Genomic DNA, 22,353 nt, shown 5'->3' with positions numbered 1-22,353 from the left:
CAGGTATTACAACAAAAAACATACTCTTTAGTCAAGCTGCTCGTCTCCTTTCTCCCAAGTCCTCCCAGGCAAACTTTGCAAAATTTTTGACAAGAATTACCCGGAATAAATTGAGCTGCTTTTATTTGGATTTTTTTCCATTTCTCGAGTAGAGTAATCCTGGTGAGTGTCTCATACACTGGAACCGTACTCTAATTTATTGTGGTCTTACCAGAGACTTATGCCCTCCCCTCTGCATCCTTACTCTCGTAACTATATGAAGAGATCTGTAACCTTTTATTTACAATCTTGTTTATGTGATTATCTTTCGTTATATTATCACATGCAGTTGAGGACTATTCCTCTTTGTGAAACTCACAACTTTATACTTTTCAACCCTTCTATCTTTATAAGCATTGCTTGCTGACCATCTCACAACATTGTTGAGGTCTTTGTGCAGTTGCTTGTAATCCTGTAATGTATTACTCTGTACAGTATAACATCATCTGCAAAAAGTCTTTTGGAAATGAGCCACAGGAACCAAAGATGACTTGTGTTTATTGAGAACAAGTAAAATTGATCCCTAGAAGCCAAGTTTTGATCTTTTGAAAGATATGTTCAAGAACTTGTGCATGTGTGTGACTCAGCTGTGCACCATAGTTTGTTGGAAGGCTGGAAATCAAGACAGCCAGTGAAGAAACAGCGTAATACCTACTTCACCACAGCAATATAGTTAGTTAATATTTCAAAAAGCATCACATTGTTGTAATCTTTATATAGCAGAAACTAGAGAACTATGGCACTTCAGCAGACTTCATAAAGCAGTTGCTTGCCATTTGGGAATTGTGCCGAATAATTGAAATAGTAAAGAAAAGAAAACTCTTTTAACTATACTGTAGCTCAACTTTGAATCAAAGGACTTGTAAGGAAGGGCATGCAGACTTATTTTGTTAGTGGAAGGAATTCTGGCAAAGTTATTCTACATAATATTCATCACGATCCCATTGGGTTCTTAGACAGATTTCATCATCTTGCCATTCTTGTAAACTCTGATTTGGGCAAGTAGAAACAAATAATGATTGCGTAAATTAACTCAAATATTCCATCAATATCTACTGTAGATTTCTCCAAGTCTTTCTGTTTGGTTTGAACTACTTCTGAATGAATTTTGTTCATGGTACTCTGTTTTAAAATGTACACTGACTGACAGAGCAAATGCAACACCAAGAAGGAGTGGTCAGAACTTTATGCCAATTGCAGGGTAGACTGACGTCACTGAGGTATGCTCATGATGTGAAATGCGCCGCTGTGCTGCGCACGTAGCGAACGATAAATGGGACACGGCGTTGGCGAATGGACCACTTCGTACCGTGATTTCTCAGCCGACAGTCATTGTAGAACGTGTTGTCGTGTGCCACAGGACACGTGTATAGCTAAGAATGCCAGGCCGCCGTCAACGGAGGCATTTCCAGCAGACAGACGACTTTACGAGGGGTATGGTGATCGGGCTGAGAAGGGCAGGTTGGTCGCTTCGTCAAATCGCAGCCGATACCCGTAGGGAAGTGTCCACGGTGCAGCGCCTGTGGCGAAGATGGTTGGCGCAGGGACATGTGGCACGTGCGAGGGGTCCAGGCGCAGCCCGAGTGACGTCAGCACGCGAGGATCGGCGCATCCGCCGCCAAACGGTGGCAGCCCCGCACGCCACGTCAACCGCCATTCTTCAGCATGTGCAAGACACCCTGGCTGTTCCAATATCAACCAGAACAATTTCCCGTCGATTGGTTGAAGGAGGCCTGCACTCCTGGCGTCCGCTCAGAAGACTACCATTGACTCCACAGCATAGACGTGCACGCCTGGCATGGTGCCGGGCTAGAGCGACTTGGATGAGGGAATGGCGGAACGTCGTGTTCTCCGATGAGTCACGCTTCTGTTCTGTCAGTGATAGTCACTGCAGACGAGTGTGGCGTCGGCGTGGAGAAAGGTCAAATCCGGCAGTAACTGTGGAGCACCCTACCGCTAGACAACGCGGGATCATGGTTTGGGGCGCTATTGCGTATGATTCCACGTCACCTCTAGTGTGTATTCAAGGCATGTTAAATGCCCACCGCTACGTGCAGCATGTGCTGCGGCCGGTGGCACTCCCGTACCTTCAGGGGCTGCCCAGTGCTCTGTTTCAGCAGGATAATGCCCGCCCACACACTGCTCGCATCTCCCAACAGGCTCTACGAGGTGTACAGATGCTTCCGTGGCCAGCGTACTCTCCGGATCTCTCACCAATCGAACACGTGTGGGATCTCATTGGACGCCGTTTGCAAACTCTGCCCCAGCCTCGTACGGACTACCAACTGTGGCAAATGGTTGACAGAGAATGGAGAACCATCCCTCAGGACACCATCCGCACTCTTATTGACTCTGTACCTCGACGTGTTTCTGCGTGCATCGCCGCTCGCGGTGGTCCTACATCCTACTGAGTCGTTGCTGTGCGCATTGTGTAACCTGCATATCGGTTTGAAATAAACATCAATTATTCGTCCGTGCCGTCTCTGTTTTTTCCCCAACTTTCATCCCTTTCGAACCACTCCTTCTTGGTGTTGCATTTGCTCTGTCAGTCAGTGTATTTTAGGGTTTATTGATTTCATACTTCTGCTTTGACACCTATTTTGAAATAATTGGAACCAAGCGGCATGCTAAAAAAACAAGGCTATTTACTCTCTCCTTATCTCTTCTATATATTGATTGAAGAAGCCATCACACTCATGGAACAGAAAATGCTGGGATCAAAGTTAATGATAAAACAGGTACATCTCATGAGATTTACTGATGAGATTGCCATACTGACATAAACAGGCAAGGGTATGCAGAGAATGACTAATGTACATGCAGAAATTTAAGGCAAATGGAACCTCAAAATGAATGATTACTAACACCCTGACAGTATGTCAATCGAAGCCTATAACAAACTTCAAAATTGGCCCCAATAAAATTGGAATTTATATTTTGCTGCCTTGGAACCCTAATCATTAGTGACAACTAGAGTCTTATCAGAAGTCATGAAAAGGATAGCAATGGCAAAGAAAGCTTTTCAAAATAAATAACATCTGATGTCCAACAGACGTGTATGTTCAAACTCAGAAGGCCTTTGTGAAAACTTTGGAGCATGCCTCTGTATGGTTAGAAAAGCTGGGCATTAGGATAACAGGAAAAGAAAAGGTTAGAGGTGTTCAAATTATGTATCTGGAGGAGACTGCAGACAATAACTTAACTGACGTGAAGAGCACTACCAATGTCCTTCGAGAGGTAGGAGAAAAACTGTGTGGGGTCACTGAAATTAAATATATATAAAAATAAAAAGAATTGGTCACATTCTGCAGCATGGGGAGTTTCACTGCAAGATCATTGAAGGAAGAATTGCTGAGAAAAGATGAAGACCCGAAGTTCTACAACCTTCTTTTGAGGATGAACTGCGAGGCTCGTGCTGAGTTGAAAAGACTGTCTAATGATCATTGATCACAGGTGTCCAATCCCTTGGTTATGTTGGTGCAAGTGTCGCTACAGGAGCGATGTGGCCACATTGAATGCTGCCCAAAAGACAAATTCACATAGGAAAAGATGGCTTTGTTGTGTCATCTTCATTTTCCGTTTCCAGCTTCCCGGGTCGGGTTGTGAATCAAGGACCTCCATCGCTGCCTGTCTCTCCACCACTCTTCTCCTTTTTTAATAAGTATATCTTCTAGTTTTCCTTCTCTTCTCTGTGCACTCCCACACTGAATCTGTCCACCTCTTTTGGGGTCTTCCTTGTGGGCTCTTTCCTGTTAACTTCTCTAAAAAGCTTTTTTTTGCACACACTCTTCGTACAAGTAACTAATCTCATATTTGTTCCGTATTGAAGATAACAATAAGTAAAATTCTTTCACTAATAAAATAATTAAAATTACATATGTAATTCATGTAGGATTTAATCACTACAGAATATAATTGTATTGAATAGGTGGACACATTAAATTTTATTCTTGAAAGAACACTCTCTTCTCCCATTCCCATCATATGCCCATACCACTTTAGCTTTGTTGTTTCTATCCTGTCTTGAAGTTTCAAGATTCCTGTCCTTTTCCTTATCTCTTCATTTCTAATTCTATCCTTTCTGGTCTTGCCCTCGATACTTCTTAGGAATTTCATCTCCGCTGCCTGTATTCTACTCCCCTCTCATTGTGTTGTCCACAATCCTGCTGCATAGGTTAGTATGGGTTCATAATAGATTGAATATAATACTTTCTTACATTTCTTCGGGACATCTTGGTCCCAAAAAATACCCCTTACACTCTGGTAGAAACTGTTCGCTTGTTGTATTCTTTTCCCAATTTCCTCGGTTATCTTTTCGTCTTCTGTGATCACACTTCCCAAGTACTTCAAACTTTTAACCACTTCCAGAATTTTACCATTCAGTTTTATCTTTTTCCTTCCTTCCTTTCTTTCTTCCTTCCTTCCTTCCTTCCTTCCTTCCTTCCACTTGTCATCACTATTGTTTTACTTTTCTCTGTGTTTACTTTCATCCCAAATTTTTCTGTCTCTTGATTCCATACATCTACTTGTTTTTGCACTTCCATTTTTTTTTTTTTTTTTTGCTAGGGACTTTAAGTCGCACCGACACAGATAGGTCTTATGGCGACGATGGGATAGGAAAGGCCTAGGAGTTGGAAGGAAGCGGCCGTGGCACTTCCATTTCATCCTCACCCTATATCACTATATCATCTGCAAACAACATGGCTTTTGTTGCCTGTCTTCCCAATCTCTTTAATGTTTTTATGAATTTCATCCATGACTATGATGAATAGTATGGGGGATAGTATACTTCCCTGTCGGAGATCAGTTTCACCTTTAAACCATTTTGTTTTTCCTATACCAGTCTTCACACTACTATTGTCGCGGCCACGAAATTAGGCGGGTCAGAGAAATTACGCTATTGCTAAGGTTATGTAGCAACTGGCGATGAAATATCTAAATGAACACATCATTTCGGAGCGCGAGGCAAGTTGTTCTCTCTCAAGCTCCTGATGTTACTTCATACAATGTTTCGAAACAAATTATACTACAAGCTTCAGAAAAGACTGCTGATTCCAGTGGTATAACTATTTTCCATATAAACCACTTTAAATAATTATGAAAAATAAAATCTTGAACGAGTAAGTTTAAATCCGTAGAATCATGCATTGAAAATTTCAGTAAGCGGCCAAGCTTTTATTTCTTCAGCCAATAAAATTTTGTCTGCGGGAAAAATGTAAAAAATCGCCTGACTTACATTTTTTATCTGAAACATATTTCCGTGAGTCTTGTAATTTTCCTGGAAAATGGCCCGGAAAGCGATCATGTAAATGCCGCTAGCCGAGGCAGTTTGGGGCGCGTGCACGAGCACAGGCTGCAGGACCCCGTAAATACTTTCGGAATACATATTAATCCGTATCAGTTTTATTACATTATAACTTTAAATATTTCAATACTGTATATCAGGGCCTCTCAAACGCCCAAAATCTCACGCGTGCAGATAGAGGCGCAAGAGCTCCATGCACTGTGCATCGCTGCCACTCGGCATGGCTCGGATCAACGCTTCGTCTCTGGGCTACTCGGCTAAGCTCGGCTCAACTCGCCTATACTCGGCTCAAGTCAGCCCGGATTTGGAGCACTACGGCGCAAGTGGGGCAGAGGGAGACAGGCGTGAGGAAAGAGAGAGAAAACGATATTGCTCCAAATCGAGGAGTGGGGGTCTGCACTCTGGTCAACCAAGCCAAGTCGTCTTTTGCACCGTGCACAGTGCATGCACCCTGAGAGGCCCTGCTGTATATTGTACCGAGTAATATAGAAAAAGAACAACTTTAAAGAATAGATTTACATTAATTTACAATCAAGTAAGAATCTGTTTCTGGCTTCAAGGCAGTCTTGGTCACTGTCATCACTCATCTCACTATCTGTTGAGTCGTCTTTTACACTGATGATGAATGGCTCCATTCTTTCGTCCCTTACTATTTCCTTGGCCCAATCGTCTATTTGAACATTTTCCGCGCGATTGAAGCACTTTTCCCAATCTGCAGCAGTCACACGGTCGATGGCTTCTGATGTGAGTTTTTCTACGTCCTTTATTTTGAATGTCTTGTTCCTCTCTGCCACTTCTCTCTTGACTTGAGCGCAAATCAATTCACATTCACTATCCATCTTGAACTGCACTTACGATGTGAACTCAACAACTGCTTGACAGGGAATGACTCGGGTAAGGTGGTCTGGAGTGGATGGGTTTCAGTTTGACAGCACTGCACGATCAGCGTTGCCAATCCGTGCCCGGGGTTAAGCGACTTTCGACCATCTGTCGCTTCGCCGTTCCCATATCTGACGACAGCGCAGTTTTCCTCACCCGCCTAATTTGGTGGCCGCAACAATAGTACAATTTTTGTACATAGCTTTTATCATTTGCACTTCCACTCTGTTAACTTGCTTTTCTCCTTAATGTGTCCCATACCAACTGTCTTGGCAAACAGTCATAAGCTTTCTCAATGTCATTGTCATCACTATGTCTTTTCTCAACTCTCATCTTTTTCCATCATATGTTTTAATGTAAAGATCAGGTCAAACGTTGATCTGTCTTTCCTAAAACTATACTTTTCTTCTTCTATTTCTCCTTCTAGCTTCCTCTTCAGTCTTCCTTCCAATACTCTCTCAAATATCTTAGCTACATGGGCAGTAAGGGTGATCCCTCTGTAGTTATTACGTTCCTTTTTTAAATATCATGATAATTAGACCCTTTCCCCACTCTTCAAACCCTCTATTTCTAACATCGATATCTCCTTTTCTTGTTCTTTCTCCATTGTTTCTTCTGGCTCCTTCTCATCTACCAGTTCACTGTATTAAATATTTAGCAATTATGAGAAGTATTCTTTCCATCTTTTTGCGTCAATATCTGCCCTGTTTCAGTTTTTACAAATTTTGTATCTTCCCTATTTCGTATACTATTCTCCACCAAACCATACAAAACCTTTTTACTTCCCTTTATATCCTCCTGTAAAGTTTCTGTGAAACTTTTCCAGCTCTTCCGTTTCTCTTCTTGTACTGTTTTCTTACATACCTTTTTGGCTTCTTTATATTTCTGCCAATTCTCTGTACTGTTGCTGCCTGTCCACTTCCAAGCCATTTGTTTCTCTTTAACTGCTTCCTTTACCCTGCTCTACCACCAAGGAGTCTCCTTTTCCTTTTTCCTCCATGATAGTCTTACACAGGTGTTTACTGAACACTTTACAAATCCATTTCTGAAACACATCCATTCCTCTTCCACACTGTTCACGCCATCTTTGGGAATTTCTTTCTTCAGATCTCATTGAAACTTTTCCCTTATTTCTTTCTCTTTTAACTTCCATCCCTTCATTTTTCTTTCCCTTTCACCTATTAACTTTGTTATTTTACCAAGTCTTAATTTGGCTAACACCCCTTTATGGTCTCCTTCAAAATCTGCTCTTGGCATTGCTGTCACATCGTCCATTTGTCAACATTTCTCCTTCTCCACCAGAATAAGATCAATTTTTATCTTTCTATCTCCCCAACCATATCTAATTATTTTTTGTGAGTTCTTTTTTCTAAACCACGTATTGCCAACAATTAATCCATTCCTTCTACAAAAATCTATGACCAAATCTCCTTCATCTTGGTTTCCATAACTATAGGCGCCAATTATCTCTTCTTTTCCCTGTCTGTTCCAACATGTGCTTTCATGTCTCCCATTATTACAACCTCTTTTGTCTTCAATACAACTTTCCAGTTCTTCTAGAAACTCTTCTAAACATTCATCTGCATTCCCCGATTGAGGTGCATAAACTATTTGATTCACTCTCAAGTCCAAGTCTAACTTTAATTATCCTATCACTGATCTGGGCAATTTTGTCCACATATTGCGCTAGGTCTTCTCTCAATATAACACCAACACCATTTGTTGCAATCTTTCCTCCACTCCAGTATATTCTCTATCCTTTCTTCATTTCTTTTTGACCTTTCCCCTTCCATTTTGTCTCACTTTTTCCCATCATTGCTATGTCTTTCTTCTCCATATACTACTCGATCAGTTCTTCTACCTTGCCATTCAAAGTCATGACATTGATGATACCATTTTTTGTGATGTCAGGTAGCCCACTTCTCACAGTTTCTCCAGAGCACCGGGAACTGCGCGTCACTTCAGGGTGGCACCCTACCATTTTCCGAGGCCTTGATTCACTCTCACTCATTTTATAGACTGTTTGTATGATGGGTTTGCCACTCTCAAAGGCATTTTATTATCTTCTGCCAGGTTCAAATTAGGCCGTCCCTAACATGGAGTCAAGACGCCTTTTGTAGCCGCTCCTGTGGAGTACAGACACTACGGGTTTGCCCTTTCCGCCATCTCCACCGTGCCGAAGTCCATCTTCTCCGCCGTAGATGCCATTGCGGTCATCACCCATAACCCACGGCAAGGGCCCTCCATATTTATGACCCCTGGAGAGAGGGTGTCCCAGTATTTTAAAGCCCTCAGGAATTGGGCTACCTGTTGGTCCGCGGGTTGTATTGGGTATTTCAACTAGCCCTACGTACTGTAGGGACCCCCTGTCCGCCACCTGGGGACACGGTCTGTAGGGGTCAGGTTCCCCTGGTTAATTATTGGAGTTAACCCCACCCACAAAGGCTAAGGTTATTTGCAGAGCTTCGTTATGTATCAATAATAAAATTGTTGTTCATTCATTAACAAATGCTTTCAAACAAGTTTTCTACATGAGTTTGTAGGCACCTATGACTCTGGCAAAAAAAGCTTAGCCTTTAGAGTAACCTATTATTGATTTCAGTTAATATGCATTTCCTATTTTCCAGAATTCATTGAAGTGGGTAAGCCTGCCCGGGCTTTGGACACTTTGTATGAAGTTTTCCGGAACAAAAAATGGGCCTACAGTTGGAGCGAGAGTGTACTGGAACCTATCATGTTCAAGTACCTGGACTTGTGTGTGGAACTCAAGAAGTCCCACATTGCCAAGGAGGGTCTGTTCCAGTACCGAAACATGTTCCAGTCTGTGAGTACTTGATACATTACTTTCATTTGTCTTGCTCTCATTTTTCGTGATGCACGTACCGGTATATTGCTTGCTTTCAGGTCAACGTATCATCTTTGGAGAATGTCATCCGAGGATATTTGAGAACGGCTGAAGAAAGGACTGAATCTGCTAGAGAGCAATCACAGCAGGCAGTCATCGATATAGATGATCTTGATATGCTTGCTACTCCTGAGAGCATACTCTTGAGGTAAAACTTTTTTTTTTTGACACATGAAATAGGCCTATGAATATGCAGACATTTGTTCTTTGTGAAGTATATACAGATTCTTTTGCTGTTATTAATTTATATCCTAAGAGGTTCTGGAATTAACATTTTGGAAGATATTTTGAATCTATTGCTGAAGTAGGCCAAGTTGGCAATTTCACTTACAAAAGTCAGTATGAATCTAGCACAACATATTAATTTTTGTCTCCATTGGTTCCAGGGTATTCTACTTAATTTTATCTTGCCGAGAAACAATTTCTGGAATTGAACATTTTAATGAAAGTGTTTGGGGTACTTTTTCATGTATTTGTTATTAGTATCATGTGGCATGCGCGTGAGTGCCGCTGTTAGTAATACTACTACCACGAAATTTGAAATTCAGCCACTCGAAAGCTATTCATGTTATCGAATTAGTTTTTGTTTTAATGTATTGTCAATATCCTGTACAATCGATAGGTGATTGATGGTGCAACCTAGGGACAATGTTTCGTAGCCATGTTCACTCAGCTAGATCTTAACTAATTTCTGACGAACGTACTCCTCGCGTGCTCCGATTAGATAAGCTCAAATTTATGCGTGTGTTCTAATGATGGATTATATTACTTCACAGATTAAAATGAAAGTGTAGTGACTCTACAATCATCTCTCAAGTAGTCGATTTATATTGTATATTGAGATATGGATATGCGTGTATATGCTGAGCATTGCATATGATGATGACATGAATGAAGTACTTGCAATAAGAGGGAGCCATGAGAAATCCAGACCATCACAGTAGTGGACTATAACAAATTTAAAATTGGTGTTGATAAGTCCGACCAATTGCTGGCATGTTATGCATTCACAAGGAAGTAGGTCAACTGGTGGAAAAAAATATTCTTCCACCTGTTTGATCTTGCCATAGTGAATGCCTATATACTGTACCGTTAAGGCTTGTTCACAAAAACTTCCCCTATTGAAATTTTATGAACATTTGGTGGATGATTTGGTGAGTAGTGTTGGGGGAATAACGAGCATCATCTGCGATAAGGCTAGTAGGTAGAGATGATCTTCCACACAGAATACCTGCAGTGGGCGTGAAGAAGGAAGGACACACACAGCGTACTTGCAAGGTTTGCTACGACAAGTCCAAACATAACACTGGCCTTGCTGTGAATAAAGTGATGACCGTATATTGCCATGTATGTGACATAGGTCTTTGCATAGGTGAATGTTTTGAGTGTTACTATACCAAAGCTAGGAATTGGGAATAACGATGTGTAATTCTGTTGTTCAGTGACTGAAAACTATCAAACTTTCGTGAGTGAATTAGAAATTCAAGTGTGCAAACCAGGATAACAGAATGTACTAATATTGTAGCCTGAGTTTCTTTCCAGTGCTGAATGTAAGCAGTTTTGAATTGATTTCATGTGATAGTCCACTTTTTTTAGAATATGTATATGAAATTGTTTATGTTGCAAAAACTGACAGAACTGTGATATTTTTTGTGAGAGTTTAAAACATGCTGGCACAGGATAAGAACGCTATCTTGACTTGTCTGGGCTCATAGTGTTAAGGCGTTTCAAGTGTGATCAGGAAAAAATGAAAGGACAGAGTAAGAAATGAAAGTAGAACTTAAACACCATCTGGAAACTTGGGATTTGGAATCTTATAAATGTTGTCTTGTATGTCATACAGGAGAGAGAGAAGTTTTTATTGTCACTGCTGGGGAGCCACCACCATGTCCTAAAATATTACTTTTTTTGTAAAATGTCGTAAAATTATGATGATTTGGAATGTAGGAATGCTGTTATTGGCTGGATACATTCAGTATTGTATCTTCCCCCATAATTCAATAAGGATACTTACCTAGATATTGATTGCCGACTATGGTACAATAAAAACATCTAAACATGATGAATTAATATACTCGCACAGTTAAAAGTCTAAATCTTTGTGCCGAGTGAAGTGCTGGGCTTTGTTTAACAAGTTTGAACAGCAATGTTCTATGCTGAAAATAATCCAGTGGTTAAAAGTTTTCTTCATTCGGCATATATACTGAAAATAAACCAGTGGTGATTACAGGTGGTAGCATTGTCCAAGCAAGTGACTTAGTTGCTAAGTAGAAAAGGTCATCGCCCTCCATTCTCAGTGCAATGGGCTCTCGCACGCTAGTTGGTGAGACTACTGAAGTTCTGCCGGAATGAGGAGATTGGATTGGAAAAGCTTTCCAACAGAACAAAGAGAAATAAACTGAGATATTTTGTGCATATTCAGAGGATGGAAAAGGGAAGAATACTAGAGCAGATGATGGAGGCTAATATTGAAAAAAGGAGAACAAGAGGTAGACCCAGACTAAGGTGCTTGGACTCCATCAGGAGCAGCATTGACTGGAGCCATGTAGTAAGAGGGTCTGAGCTCATTCCATCTACATCATTTCAAGAAACATTGATTTAACACACGAAATTCATACAGCCTTTGACGATCGAAAATTGAAATGATTGACGTGATATATGATAGTAGGAAGAAACGGTGAAACTAGGTGCTGGCACATAGCCTACGCCTGTCGAATAGCACCAAGGGGTCTGCTCAAGGTTTTACGTTTCCTATGAGCCTGCTGCTAGAATGAACAGAGGCAGACTTGTAAATGAACGAGTCCAGGTAAGCTTGAATGAGACTCGTTGCTGCTCAAACGGAATGAGTGATATTTGAACAGTAAATGGCATTGCTTTTAGTGCCAGGAATGTCTGAAGACAATATTTGAACAGTGAGCATCAACTTCAACTCAATAGCAGGCTTGGTATACCAGTCCACTCAGTTGTTGGGTGATCAAACTGCTTCACACATCTATGTTTTGTTATGTGCAATGGCTGTACAAGAAAGATATGCAGACAACCAATGCATGCAACAGTGTACAAGTGAGCGAGTCACTTGAACTTGCTCGGTCTCTACAGACCTGTTTCTACTCTTGATCAGACAGTAGTTCGGTAGACTCATTTGTTCAGTGAAGTCGAGCGCCTGTTCGGGTTTGGTCTTTCCAAACACTCATTGACCAAAGTGCTCGAGCAGGAAGCTCGAATCTAGACTGAGCAGGACCCATTTCTTGTAAATGAGTTTGAGCGAGTCTACATGTCGTTTTACACCGCTCTAGCATTAACCCCTTCGGTGGCACAATCGATAATTTCTCGGGTGGCGCGCACTTGCTGATAATATGACTGCTTGAAAAATTCTAATTTAGTTGCAGTTCATTTTGAGATAACCTAAAGTTTTCTTCGTTATTCTAATCTCCTCTGGAAATACTGTCTATAATACCCCCTTACCTATAACACCTCCCGTTAGTTTTAGACTATTATTGAGGGAAGAGGAATCGGATGATACTAACATTCCTGACTTGAGAATTATTGGAATGATGTGAGGCAAATTACAGAATACTGTGTTCTCTTTCCATTTTTATTTGCTAATTGCACTGTCTTTTATTTGAAGATTAAATGTATAATTTTTTTAGTGCTGTAAGTGGTGAGGATGCCCAGGACCGCAGTGATCGTACTATTCTGACACCATGGGTCAAATTTCTCTGGGAGTCCTACTGCCAGTGTCTGGAGTTGCTTCGCACCAATGCTCATGTGGAAACACTCTATCATGACATTGCTAGAATGGTATGAAAATATTTGTTGTGTTTGTTAATTCTTGATTTATTAAAATGTATTATAAACTATAGCATATATTGTTAAAATTTCCACCCCTAATTTATTTTGTTACATTTTTCTCCTATAGGCATTCTCCTTTTGTCTGAAATACAATCGGAAGACTGAATTCCGGAAGCTGTGCGACAAGTTGCGCAAGCATTTAGAAGACATCAGTAAACTTCCAGCCCAGACGGTGAATGTTAGCATTCAGAAGCCAGAGACCCAGCAACTTAACTTGGATACAAGATTGGTACAACTGGACTCAGCAATTCAGATGGAACTATGGCAGGTTTGTATTATTTTCCCATATGTCCGGAGGCAGAAAAGAATTGGCATTGCTGTAAGTATGATAACACATTCAGTTTGGCCAGCCTTTATTTTCTTCATGCGGATCCAACATCGCATACACCCGACAGACTTACAAGATTACATGCTAGATTGTCAAGCGATGATTATCCCAACAGTGTAGTTTAGTAAAAATAATTGGGTGTGTAAATACATTCTTAAAACAAACATGAGCAAACCATACCAATAATTCTGAGACTGACTTCTCACATGAACTAACAAATCCTTATTCTCAATAGGCTTAGATCTACTTTACATACACATATTGCAGTTTACATTGACAAACACACCTAGTGGGCCTCTGCTAGTATTGTACTTAAACTTCTAAATTGATAGTGTACAAACCATATGACCAGTGCTTCTCTTACATTGCCAGTACACTAATGCTTTGAGCACAACCGGTGCAATATGACCTCAACACATGGTCCTCGTAAAGTGTAATACTTAGGTAAGCTAACGAAGTTGAAAACAAATGCACAAAAACTGTAACCATATTGTATGCACCTACTAACAACATCCAACACAAATGATAAATTTGTTAATACAGTAGAACCTCGATAATTCAAAATCGGTTCATTCAAAATCCCACGTAATTCTAAGAAGCTCTCGTTCCCGGAAACATGAGATACAGTTTTGCATGTTATTTAAATTGTTTAATTCGAAATATGGATAATTCGTAATTCGAAGTACATTTTCGGCCCCATTACCGAAATTCAGACTTTTAATTCGAAACTACCTTTACATTTTAAAACAATAGTAGGCCTATGTTACAGAGTAATTTCAACTCGAAGTTTATCCGCGTCATAATAAAACGCGTGTTCCGGAACGTGGAGGGGTAGCTTTCCTCACTTACACTCACTTCGCTGAGTCTACAGTGCGCTTCATGATTGCCAAGTTGAATAAAATCGGAATTCTTTGGTATTCAACCTTTTAAGGAACGCCGTAATATCACGTAACAGGCAGTGTGCGGGAAAACAGAATGCGCGAACACTGGCGATGCCGACAGTTGACGAAAAAAGCGTGGCTCATATAATAAATTCGTAGGCACCGTACAATACTGTCAATGCCGATGAAACTGCATTGCTTTATTTTAATGTGAGCCCAAACGGTCTTATGGTTTTAAAGGAGAAAGTGCCAGCCGGAGAATGGTACAAGGGTCGGGGATGGGGGCCATTGTAGTGCGTTGCAATTGCAATGCACATGGAAGCGAGAAACTTTATCTCCTCGTCATAGAAAAGTTCGATAAGCTACAATGTTTAAAGGGCGTCGGGCACTTTCCATCCCAGTACAAAGCATCTAAAAATGTAAACAGTACTGATATCCAAAAAATAATGCATTTGCACAGGGTAACCAGCATAATTTATCCTCGTCTTTGAATTGTGTGATTTTTTTCTTTCGTTGCGTGAGGTTATGTTCGTCAGTGATTTATCCAAGCGCATTATTTGAACATTGTAAATGTACCTTGTTGGATACATTTCGGAAATTGTTTTTCCATGGCATTGGAAAGGTTTAAACTGTGAATCGAGGTGATGGCATGTATTAATGGGTCTTAGAATACTTTGTGACGCGGCAAGTGTTTACATTTCTGAAGTACAAGAGAAGTGCCATGGCGGGAAATCGTACAAGGATAGAGTCATAGGAAAGTTTGATTTTAAGGGCATCGGGTACTTTCTGTGTAAATACAAGGCATCTAAAATGCATACAGTATAGTACTCCAATGAATAAAGCACTTGCACATGGGAGCCAGCATAGATTTCTCTTCGTCTTTGAATCGTGCTTTTTTTTTTTTTTTCTTTCGTTGCGTGAGGTTATATTTGCCAGTGAGATATGCAAGTGCATTATTTGAATACTGTAAATGCACATTTTTGGATACATTTTGGAAATATTTCTTTTTTCATGGCATTTGAAAGGTATAAACTGTGAATCAAGGTTAACTGCATGCAGTAACGGGCTTAGAATATTTCGTAACGCGGCAAGGGTTGGTACTTCTGAATTGCGAATTGGCGGTTAATTCAAAATCACGTAATTCGAAGTCCGATTTTTGAGTCCCAACGACTTCGAATTAACGAGGTTTTACTGTAGTGGAACAAATTGAAAATTTGGCTCAAAACCCAAAAAAATTTAACTTTAATCAAAATTGGTAAACAGCTGACAAAATTACATTGAATCACTCGTTGATGTGGAAGCATAATTTGCAACATTCTGATGAATGTCTAATAAAGCAAATTCCCATCATACGAGAACTCATAACATCAGAATATCTTGAACCATATACAATGTTTAGCGATCTAGTCGGTAGTTCATATATTGCAGGTAAAGATATTGATGCAATTGACATTCTTCTTTCCCGGGAATCAGAATATGGGCATTTTGTGGAAGCTGCAGTGAAGGCATTCTGGATCCCAGTCATTAATGTTGATAGTGACCCCCAGTAATATGGAACTCATGATATCTCTCTTTTTGAGACTGATGTGTAAATTAAGTATGTAGGCAGGGCCTTACCTGTTAATATGGCAGGATCAAATTTTTCCAAACATACATGTCAGTGTTCTCCCCAGAAATTTTCGTCGGCCAGGCGGCAGGAATGAGTAGCTGGGTGGGGGAATACTACGTAAGAAATGAAAATAATATTTCAATTTATTCCCTTCAAGGTATTGGCAGTAATATCAGACAGGTAAACAATAACTGCAAAATTGATTTATTTTAGTGTTATTTTCACAAAAAAGACATAAGAGTATTTTGAATTTCTAGTGTTATACTGCTCCTTCAAAATCACATAACACCAAGGCTTACTGCTGAGACAACCGGCCGAGTGATCGCATGCAATTCCATGCTACTCCAGACTATTCACACATGACGCTGTGTGATAGTCGAGCTAAAACTCTGATGTAATTGATGCAATTATGCTGACAATGAAGATTTATCATCTAATTAAACAGTTTTGCAGTATTTACTTTTTAATTTGAGCACCCAGAGACTCAAATATGTAGTAATATTATGTGACTAGGTACCACATATCTAGGTTATGTCAGTCGGGTGGTCTGTAAAAAGGTCCTTTGGAGAACACTGCAAGGAATGTGTGTTTTCAGCAGAAGAATTAAACTCGCATGTTTCTTGTACATATGTAAAAATAAAGCATGTTATACTGAAAATGTGCTATCAACTCCCTTTGATTTGGCTTTTATTTCTGAAAATTGGATATAATACGCATCATTATTACCAATTCCCAAGGAGGTAATTTTTGAGTACATTTTAATAATTTATGCCAAACTAAACTATGCTATTCTATACTATATGAAGATATAAAGGTTGTTCCATTTTGTTTTCATGTTTGTAGTTTTTTTTTTATTGCCCCCTCCCCCTTCCCACATTTACCTGTCATTGTATTTATCTTATGAGTTCCTATTCATGCTCCTACCTTTCTGTAGGTGACTTATTAGTTCCTTTCCATCATTTATTTCCCTTTAGTTAAGAAAAATGCTCATATCCGAATATGTAATCTTTACTCATATTTAATTTCTAGGAAGCTTACAAAGCAATCGAGGATATTCATGGGCTTATGAACTTGTCAAAGAAGCTGCCAGTTCCCAAAACAATGGCTAACTACTACCAAAAGTTAGCTATGGTATTCTGGAAGGCTGGCAATTATCTCTTCCATGCTGCTGCACATTTTAAGCTTTTCCAGCTGTCGAAGGAAATGAAGAAAAATATTACACCTGAGGACCTGCAACGGTTAGTAGTCTTTCCTGATAAACTTCCGGATTGCTTGCGATTGTTAAGGAATATGAAATTCTTGTTGTTACCTTTTTGAGTTGCACAAGAAGCAGGGCTGCTGCAAGTAAAAGATCAGTACTGTGGAACCTCTATAATCTACTCCTAGAAACTGTTTTCATGGATCATTCATTCAAATTAAGTTGTCCCACAAACATCATAATAGAATAACCGTAAAAATCCTGAGTTATTTGTTCCTTGAAGAAACTATTTCCCGCATCAACTCTCCAGAAATTTTACCCTCATCAATGCTAAAGCCTCGATCAAGTGGTTCAAGATGGGCAGAATTGAATATAATGCTTTTAAGAACTTTTGAGAATCCATACTTGCATTCAAAACCATATTCTTTAGTACAACATAATATAACCTTTAAAAGTCTAGACTTAATGGTAATTTATGTGGTACAAGATTTACAAAAATTTACTATCTATACAGTTGACCAATAACAAGAATGAAAGGATATCAATGTCATGCCTACGGATTTTTGCAGTAACGTCTTTTTGTTGCAGTAATTAGGGCAAGTACCAGAAAAGCAGTGGACTTGTGTAAAGGATAATCATCGCATTGCATTCGTCTGGTGTTGTTTAGGGAAACAATGGAAGTCATAAAGCAGAGTGGCAACAATGGTTGGAAGGAGATGGAGCACATTCCAACAGCTCTACTTGAAGATGGAACAAGTTCCATTGAATATTCATGCTTGCAAAAACCTACCTTTATTTTTTTTAAAGACTTCTTACAATTGTATTGCCGAGCAGGTTTTTGGAATTGCTCTCAGAGTACTAGTTGCTGGAGTTTCAGACCAAAATAGTCTCGAGATTTTGCCATATGCTTGGGAGATTTCTTGTGACTTGATATCTTACTGTTATGGTTGGTCATGGCCCACTTCTGAGTAAAGGGGACAAAGTCTACAAATTGTAGTTTCTGTACACTTTTACACATTTTGATAAGTTACATAAGGTGAACCTTTTACATTTGTTACATTTTTCAGTGATGAAAACAATCTTCTGGCACTATCAAGCATTATATAAGATTGTATTGTCATGGCCTGAACACATGCTGCATCTGGGAGGTCTTGGGATTTTACCATATTGGCCCAAATATGAGATGGGGATTTTAACTTTTACTATTTCATATTAAATTGTCCTTATGAAAACTGCAGTTGTTTTATTATGTACAGCCTAATATTTAAAAAGTTTGTATCATTTCCCACCTGTAGCCTACTGGCTTGTGCAGTGTGTGTTCAACGTGCTTCACTCAGTTATTAACCAGTGTAACATGGATCAACAATCATCCTAACCAACCCTTATTTTCTCTTTACAATACTCCTTCAGCACTTATGCTACCTCACAAATAAGCCACGGGTCAAATACTTAGTCCAGTGAAGCAAAAATTGGCACTATCTCCTGTTGAAATTTCATCATGTTTTTCGCCTGAACATGATTATAAAATAAAATAATTATAATAATAATAATCATATGGCCTCAGCTACCGTGTGCAGACGTTTCAATTTGACGCCATCTGCCTGTCAGCTCATCAATTTTGATGCTCCGTTTTACTCTAGGCCCACTAGATGGCAGACCGAGTAAACCGAAACTCTCTTGGGCGTCTATGGCTGAGATTTAATTAATTTTGTTGGGTGAACACCAAATGTGTCACCAGAGATCTTTTACATGCCGACATCGTACGACATGAAGTGTCGAATGGACTTTTTTCCGCCCTTTCAAAAATCCGACTACCTCTGCTGGGTTTCAGTTAATCTTATGGCTTGTGATTAGTGACGGGCAGAATCAAATATTCAAGAAATTTTGAGAATGGATACTTGCATTCAAGACCGTATTCTTGAGTACAGCATAATCTATAAAACGTATCAATATAATTTTTTAAATCCTGTATTGATTTTTAACTCAACAAATGTCAAAGAAGTCAAGAAGACCTAATAATAATTTGTGGTACAAGAACTTACTACATATACTGGTGCCCAAATAACAAGGGATGATTCAAAGTTAGTAGGGGTTTTGCAGTCATGTTGTGCGCTTTTGTATCAGATGTGCTTTCTTCTCTTTTTGATTTTGGCATACTTCTGACCACGGAAATCAAGTGGTTTACTGGTTCGTCTTTCCTTCTCCCAGAATTTTTTCAACTTTGACTGTTGTTTTATTTAATTAGATTAGAGAACTAGAAAAGCTCCTGTTCATGTTCATGTTTGTGGGTTACTGTAGTCACGTCCTAGTTCGTGAACCATGGGCAACGGCTGAGTGGCCTAGTAAGTGGTCCTGAGAGTCGGGATACCAGTTGCTATGGAATGGGAGTGGGCATCTCGGACATATTCTGAGTCGTGGCCCTCCTTGTGCTCAGGCGGCTAGGACTATACAATCCACCGGTGGTCCATAACCCGTTAGAGGAGAGATTCTCACTTGGACTATGTGCAAGTAGGGTAGCATCCTGCTTCATGAATCGACCGAGCTCAGAACATTTTAAGCAAGCCTCGGACCTATGGGAGTAACGGAGTCCCACTCCCATTTGACAGGCGAGGGACTCCTTGGAAACAACTTGGCGAACGAAATGGAATTCGTTGGGGAGCTATCAATATTAATGGGGCTTATGGAAGAAAGAAAGTAGAACTGGCTGAGTCAGCAAAGAGGATGCAACTGGATGTGCTAGGAGTAAGTGATATTCGGGTAAGGGGAGATAACAAGGAAGAGATAGGAGATTATAAAGTGTACTTGACGGGTGTTAGAAAGGGAAGGGCAGAGTCTGGGGTGGGCTCTTTATCAGGAATACCATTGCATGGAACATAGTTTCTGTTAGGCACGTAAATGAGCGAATGATGTGGGTAGATTTGTCAGTTGGAGGAATTAGGACTAGAATTGTGTCCGTGTATTCACCATGTGAGGGTGCAACTGAGGATGAAGTTGACAAGTTTTATGAAGCATTGAGTGACATCGTGGTCAGGGTCAACAGCAAGGATAGAATAGTGCTAATGGGCGATTTCAATGCGAGAGTTGGGAATAGAACTGAAGGATACGAAAGGGTGATTGGTAAATGTGGGGAAGATATGGAAGCTAATGGGAATGGGAAGCGTTTGCTGGACTTCTGTGCTAGTATGGGTTTAGCTGTTACGAATACATTCTTCAAGCATAAGGCTATTCACTGCTACACATAGGAGGCTAGGAGTACCAGATCCATAATCGACTATATCTTAACAGACTTCGAATTCAGGTAATCTGTTAGGAATGTACGAGTTTACCAGGGATTTTTCGATGATACAGACCACTATCTGATCTGTAGTGAACTAAGTATCTCTAGGCCTAAGGTAGAGAAAGTGAAATCTGTCTGCAAACGAATAAGGGTAGGAAATCTCCAGGACGAGGAAATTAGACGGAAGTACATGGATATGATCAGTGAGAAGATTCGAACAGTAGACAGTAAGCAGGTTCAGGATATAGAAAGTGAATGGGTGGCATACAGGGATGCTGTAGTAGAAACAGCAAGGGAATGCCTAGGAACAACTGTGTGTAAAGATGGGAAAAGGCCAACATCTTGGTGGAATGATGAAGTGAGAGCAGCTTGTAAACGTTAAAAGAAGGCTTATCAGAAATGGCTCCAAATAAGGGCCGAGGCAGACAGGGAGTTGTATGTAGATGAAAGAAACAGAGTGAAACAAATAGTTGTTGAATCCAAAACAAAGTCATGGGAAGATTTTGGTAACAACCTGGAAAGGCTAGGTCAAGCAGCAGGGAAACCTTTCTGGACAGTAATAAAGAATCTTATGAAGGGAGGGAAAAAGGAAATGAACAGTGTTTTGAGTAATTCAGGTGAACTCATAATAGATCCCAGGGAATCACTGGAGAGGTGGAGGGAATATTTTGAACATCTTCTCAATGTAAAAGGAAATCATCCTTGTGGTGTTGCGAACAGCCAAGCTCATGAGGAGGAGGAAAATGATGTTGGTGAAATTATGCTAGACGAAGTGGAAAGGATGGTCAATAAACTCCATTGTCATAAGGCAGCAGGAATAGACGAAATTAGACCTGAAATAGTGAAGTATAGTGGAAAGGCAGAGATGAAATGGCTTCATAGAGTAGTAAAATTAGCATGGAGTGTTGGTAAGGTACCTTCAGATTGGGCAAAAGCAGTAATTGCACCTATCTATAAGCAAGGGAACAGGAAGGATTGCAACAACTATCGAGGTATCTCACTGATTAGTATACCAGGCAAAGTATTCACTGGCATCTTGGAAGGGAGGGTGCGGTCAGTCGTTGAGAGGAAGCTGGATGAAAACCAGTGTGGTTTCAGACCACAGAGAGGCTGTCAGGATTAGATTTTCAGTATGCGCCAGGTAATTGAAAAATGCTACGAGAAGAATAGGCAGTTGTGTTTATGTTTCGTAGATCTAGAGAAAGCATATGACAGGGTAGTGAGGGAAAAGATGTTCGCCATACTGGGGGACTATGGAATTAAAGGCAGATTATTAAAAGCAATCAAAGGCATTTATGTTGACAATTGGGCTTCAGTGAGAATTGATGGTAGAATGAGTTCTTGGTTCAGGGTACTTACAGGGGTTTCACCTTTGCTGTTTATAGTTTATGTTGTAACCAAAGGTTGAAATTTACAAACACAACTTTTATTGCTTCACTTTATGATATTTACACAAATAACTGAAATTTATTTTGAAGCAAAAAGGAATATTGAATCTTGAGAAAAGTTTGTCTTTATACAATATGTACAGGTTTACAGTCTTTATATACACTTCTGTCTTGAAAAGATAGTCTTTGTGAACTGACACGTTGATAGTCGAGAACTATCTGGCACACTAACATAAATGTCTTGAGAGTCCTTGTTTGTTGAAGTGCCTGAATTCCTAAAAAGCAAGTTCAATTGATTGAAGAAATTCCACCTAGCGAAACTAAGGGAGCTTGCATAACTTAGGGAATGAAAATGGCTTGTAGAAAGAATTACGGTACATAGGCAGCGGAAACAGGTAAGGGAGCGGTGACCAGAGGTGAAACCTCGTACTGCCAGAAATTCAGTCCACCTGGTCGAAGCACATTTTCAAGAGGAGTAGCCTCCGTGCTCGACGTAGGGTGTATTCTGGAGCTGGACACCGGGGCAAGTGGGGCAGTGAGCAGGCAGGGAGCTCCTATTTATAGTACACTCGATGGTCAGGCACGCGCACTGAGGGCTGCGCGTCGAAGCTAGCAGAATGATACACAGGCGCGCTTGCAGCTGGCTGGTGGAGCGAGAAAGGGAGCGCCGGACATACAACAGTTTACATGGA

General features: G+C 40.2%; 1 protein-coding gene across 1 annotated transcript in view; it reads left to right on the top strand.

Annotated features, from left to right (window-relative positions):
• eIF3a (eukaryotic translation initiation factor 3 subunit a) overlaps positions 1–22,353 on the top strand; it is a 186,949-nt gene that overhangs the window by 16,327 nt on the left and 148,269 nt on the right. Inside the window, exons 2-6 of the mRNA XM_067155938.2 lie at positions 8,851–9,047; positions 9,128–9,276; positions 12,779–12,929; positions 13,048–13,248; positions 16,828–17,036. Of these exons, the coding sequence (XP_067012039.2) occupies positions 8,851–9,047; positions 9,128–9,276; positions 12,779–12,929; positions 13,048–13,248; positions 16,828–17,036 (907 nt within the window). The remainder of the gene's footprint in view (positions 1–8,850; positions 9,048–9,127; positions 9,277–12,778; positions 12,930–13,047; positions 13,249–16,827; positions 17,037–22,353) is intronic.

This window comes from Anabrus simplex, chromosome 1 (genome assembly GCF_040414725.1).
Source record: "Anabrus simplex isolate iqAnaSimp1 chromosome 1, ASM4041472v1, whole genome shotgun sequence".
NCBI lineage: Eukaryota > Metazoa > Arthropoda > Insecta > Orthoptera > Tettigoniidae > Anabrus > Anabrus simplex.
This window is presented reverse-complemented; position numbering and strand designations above follow the sequence as displayed.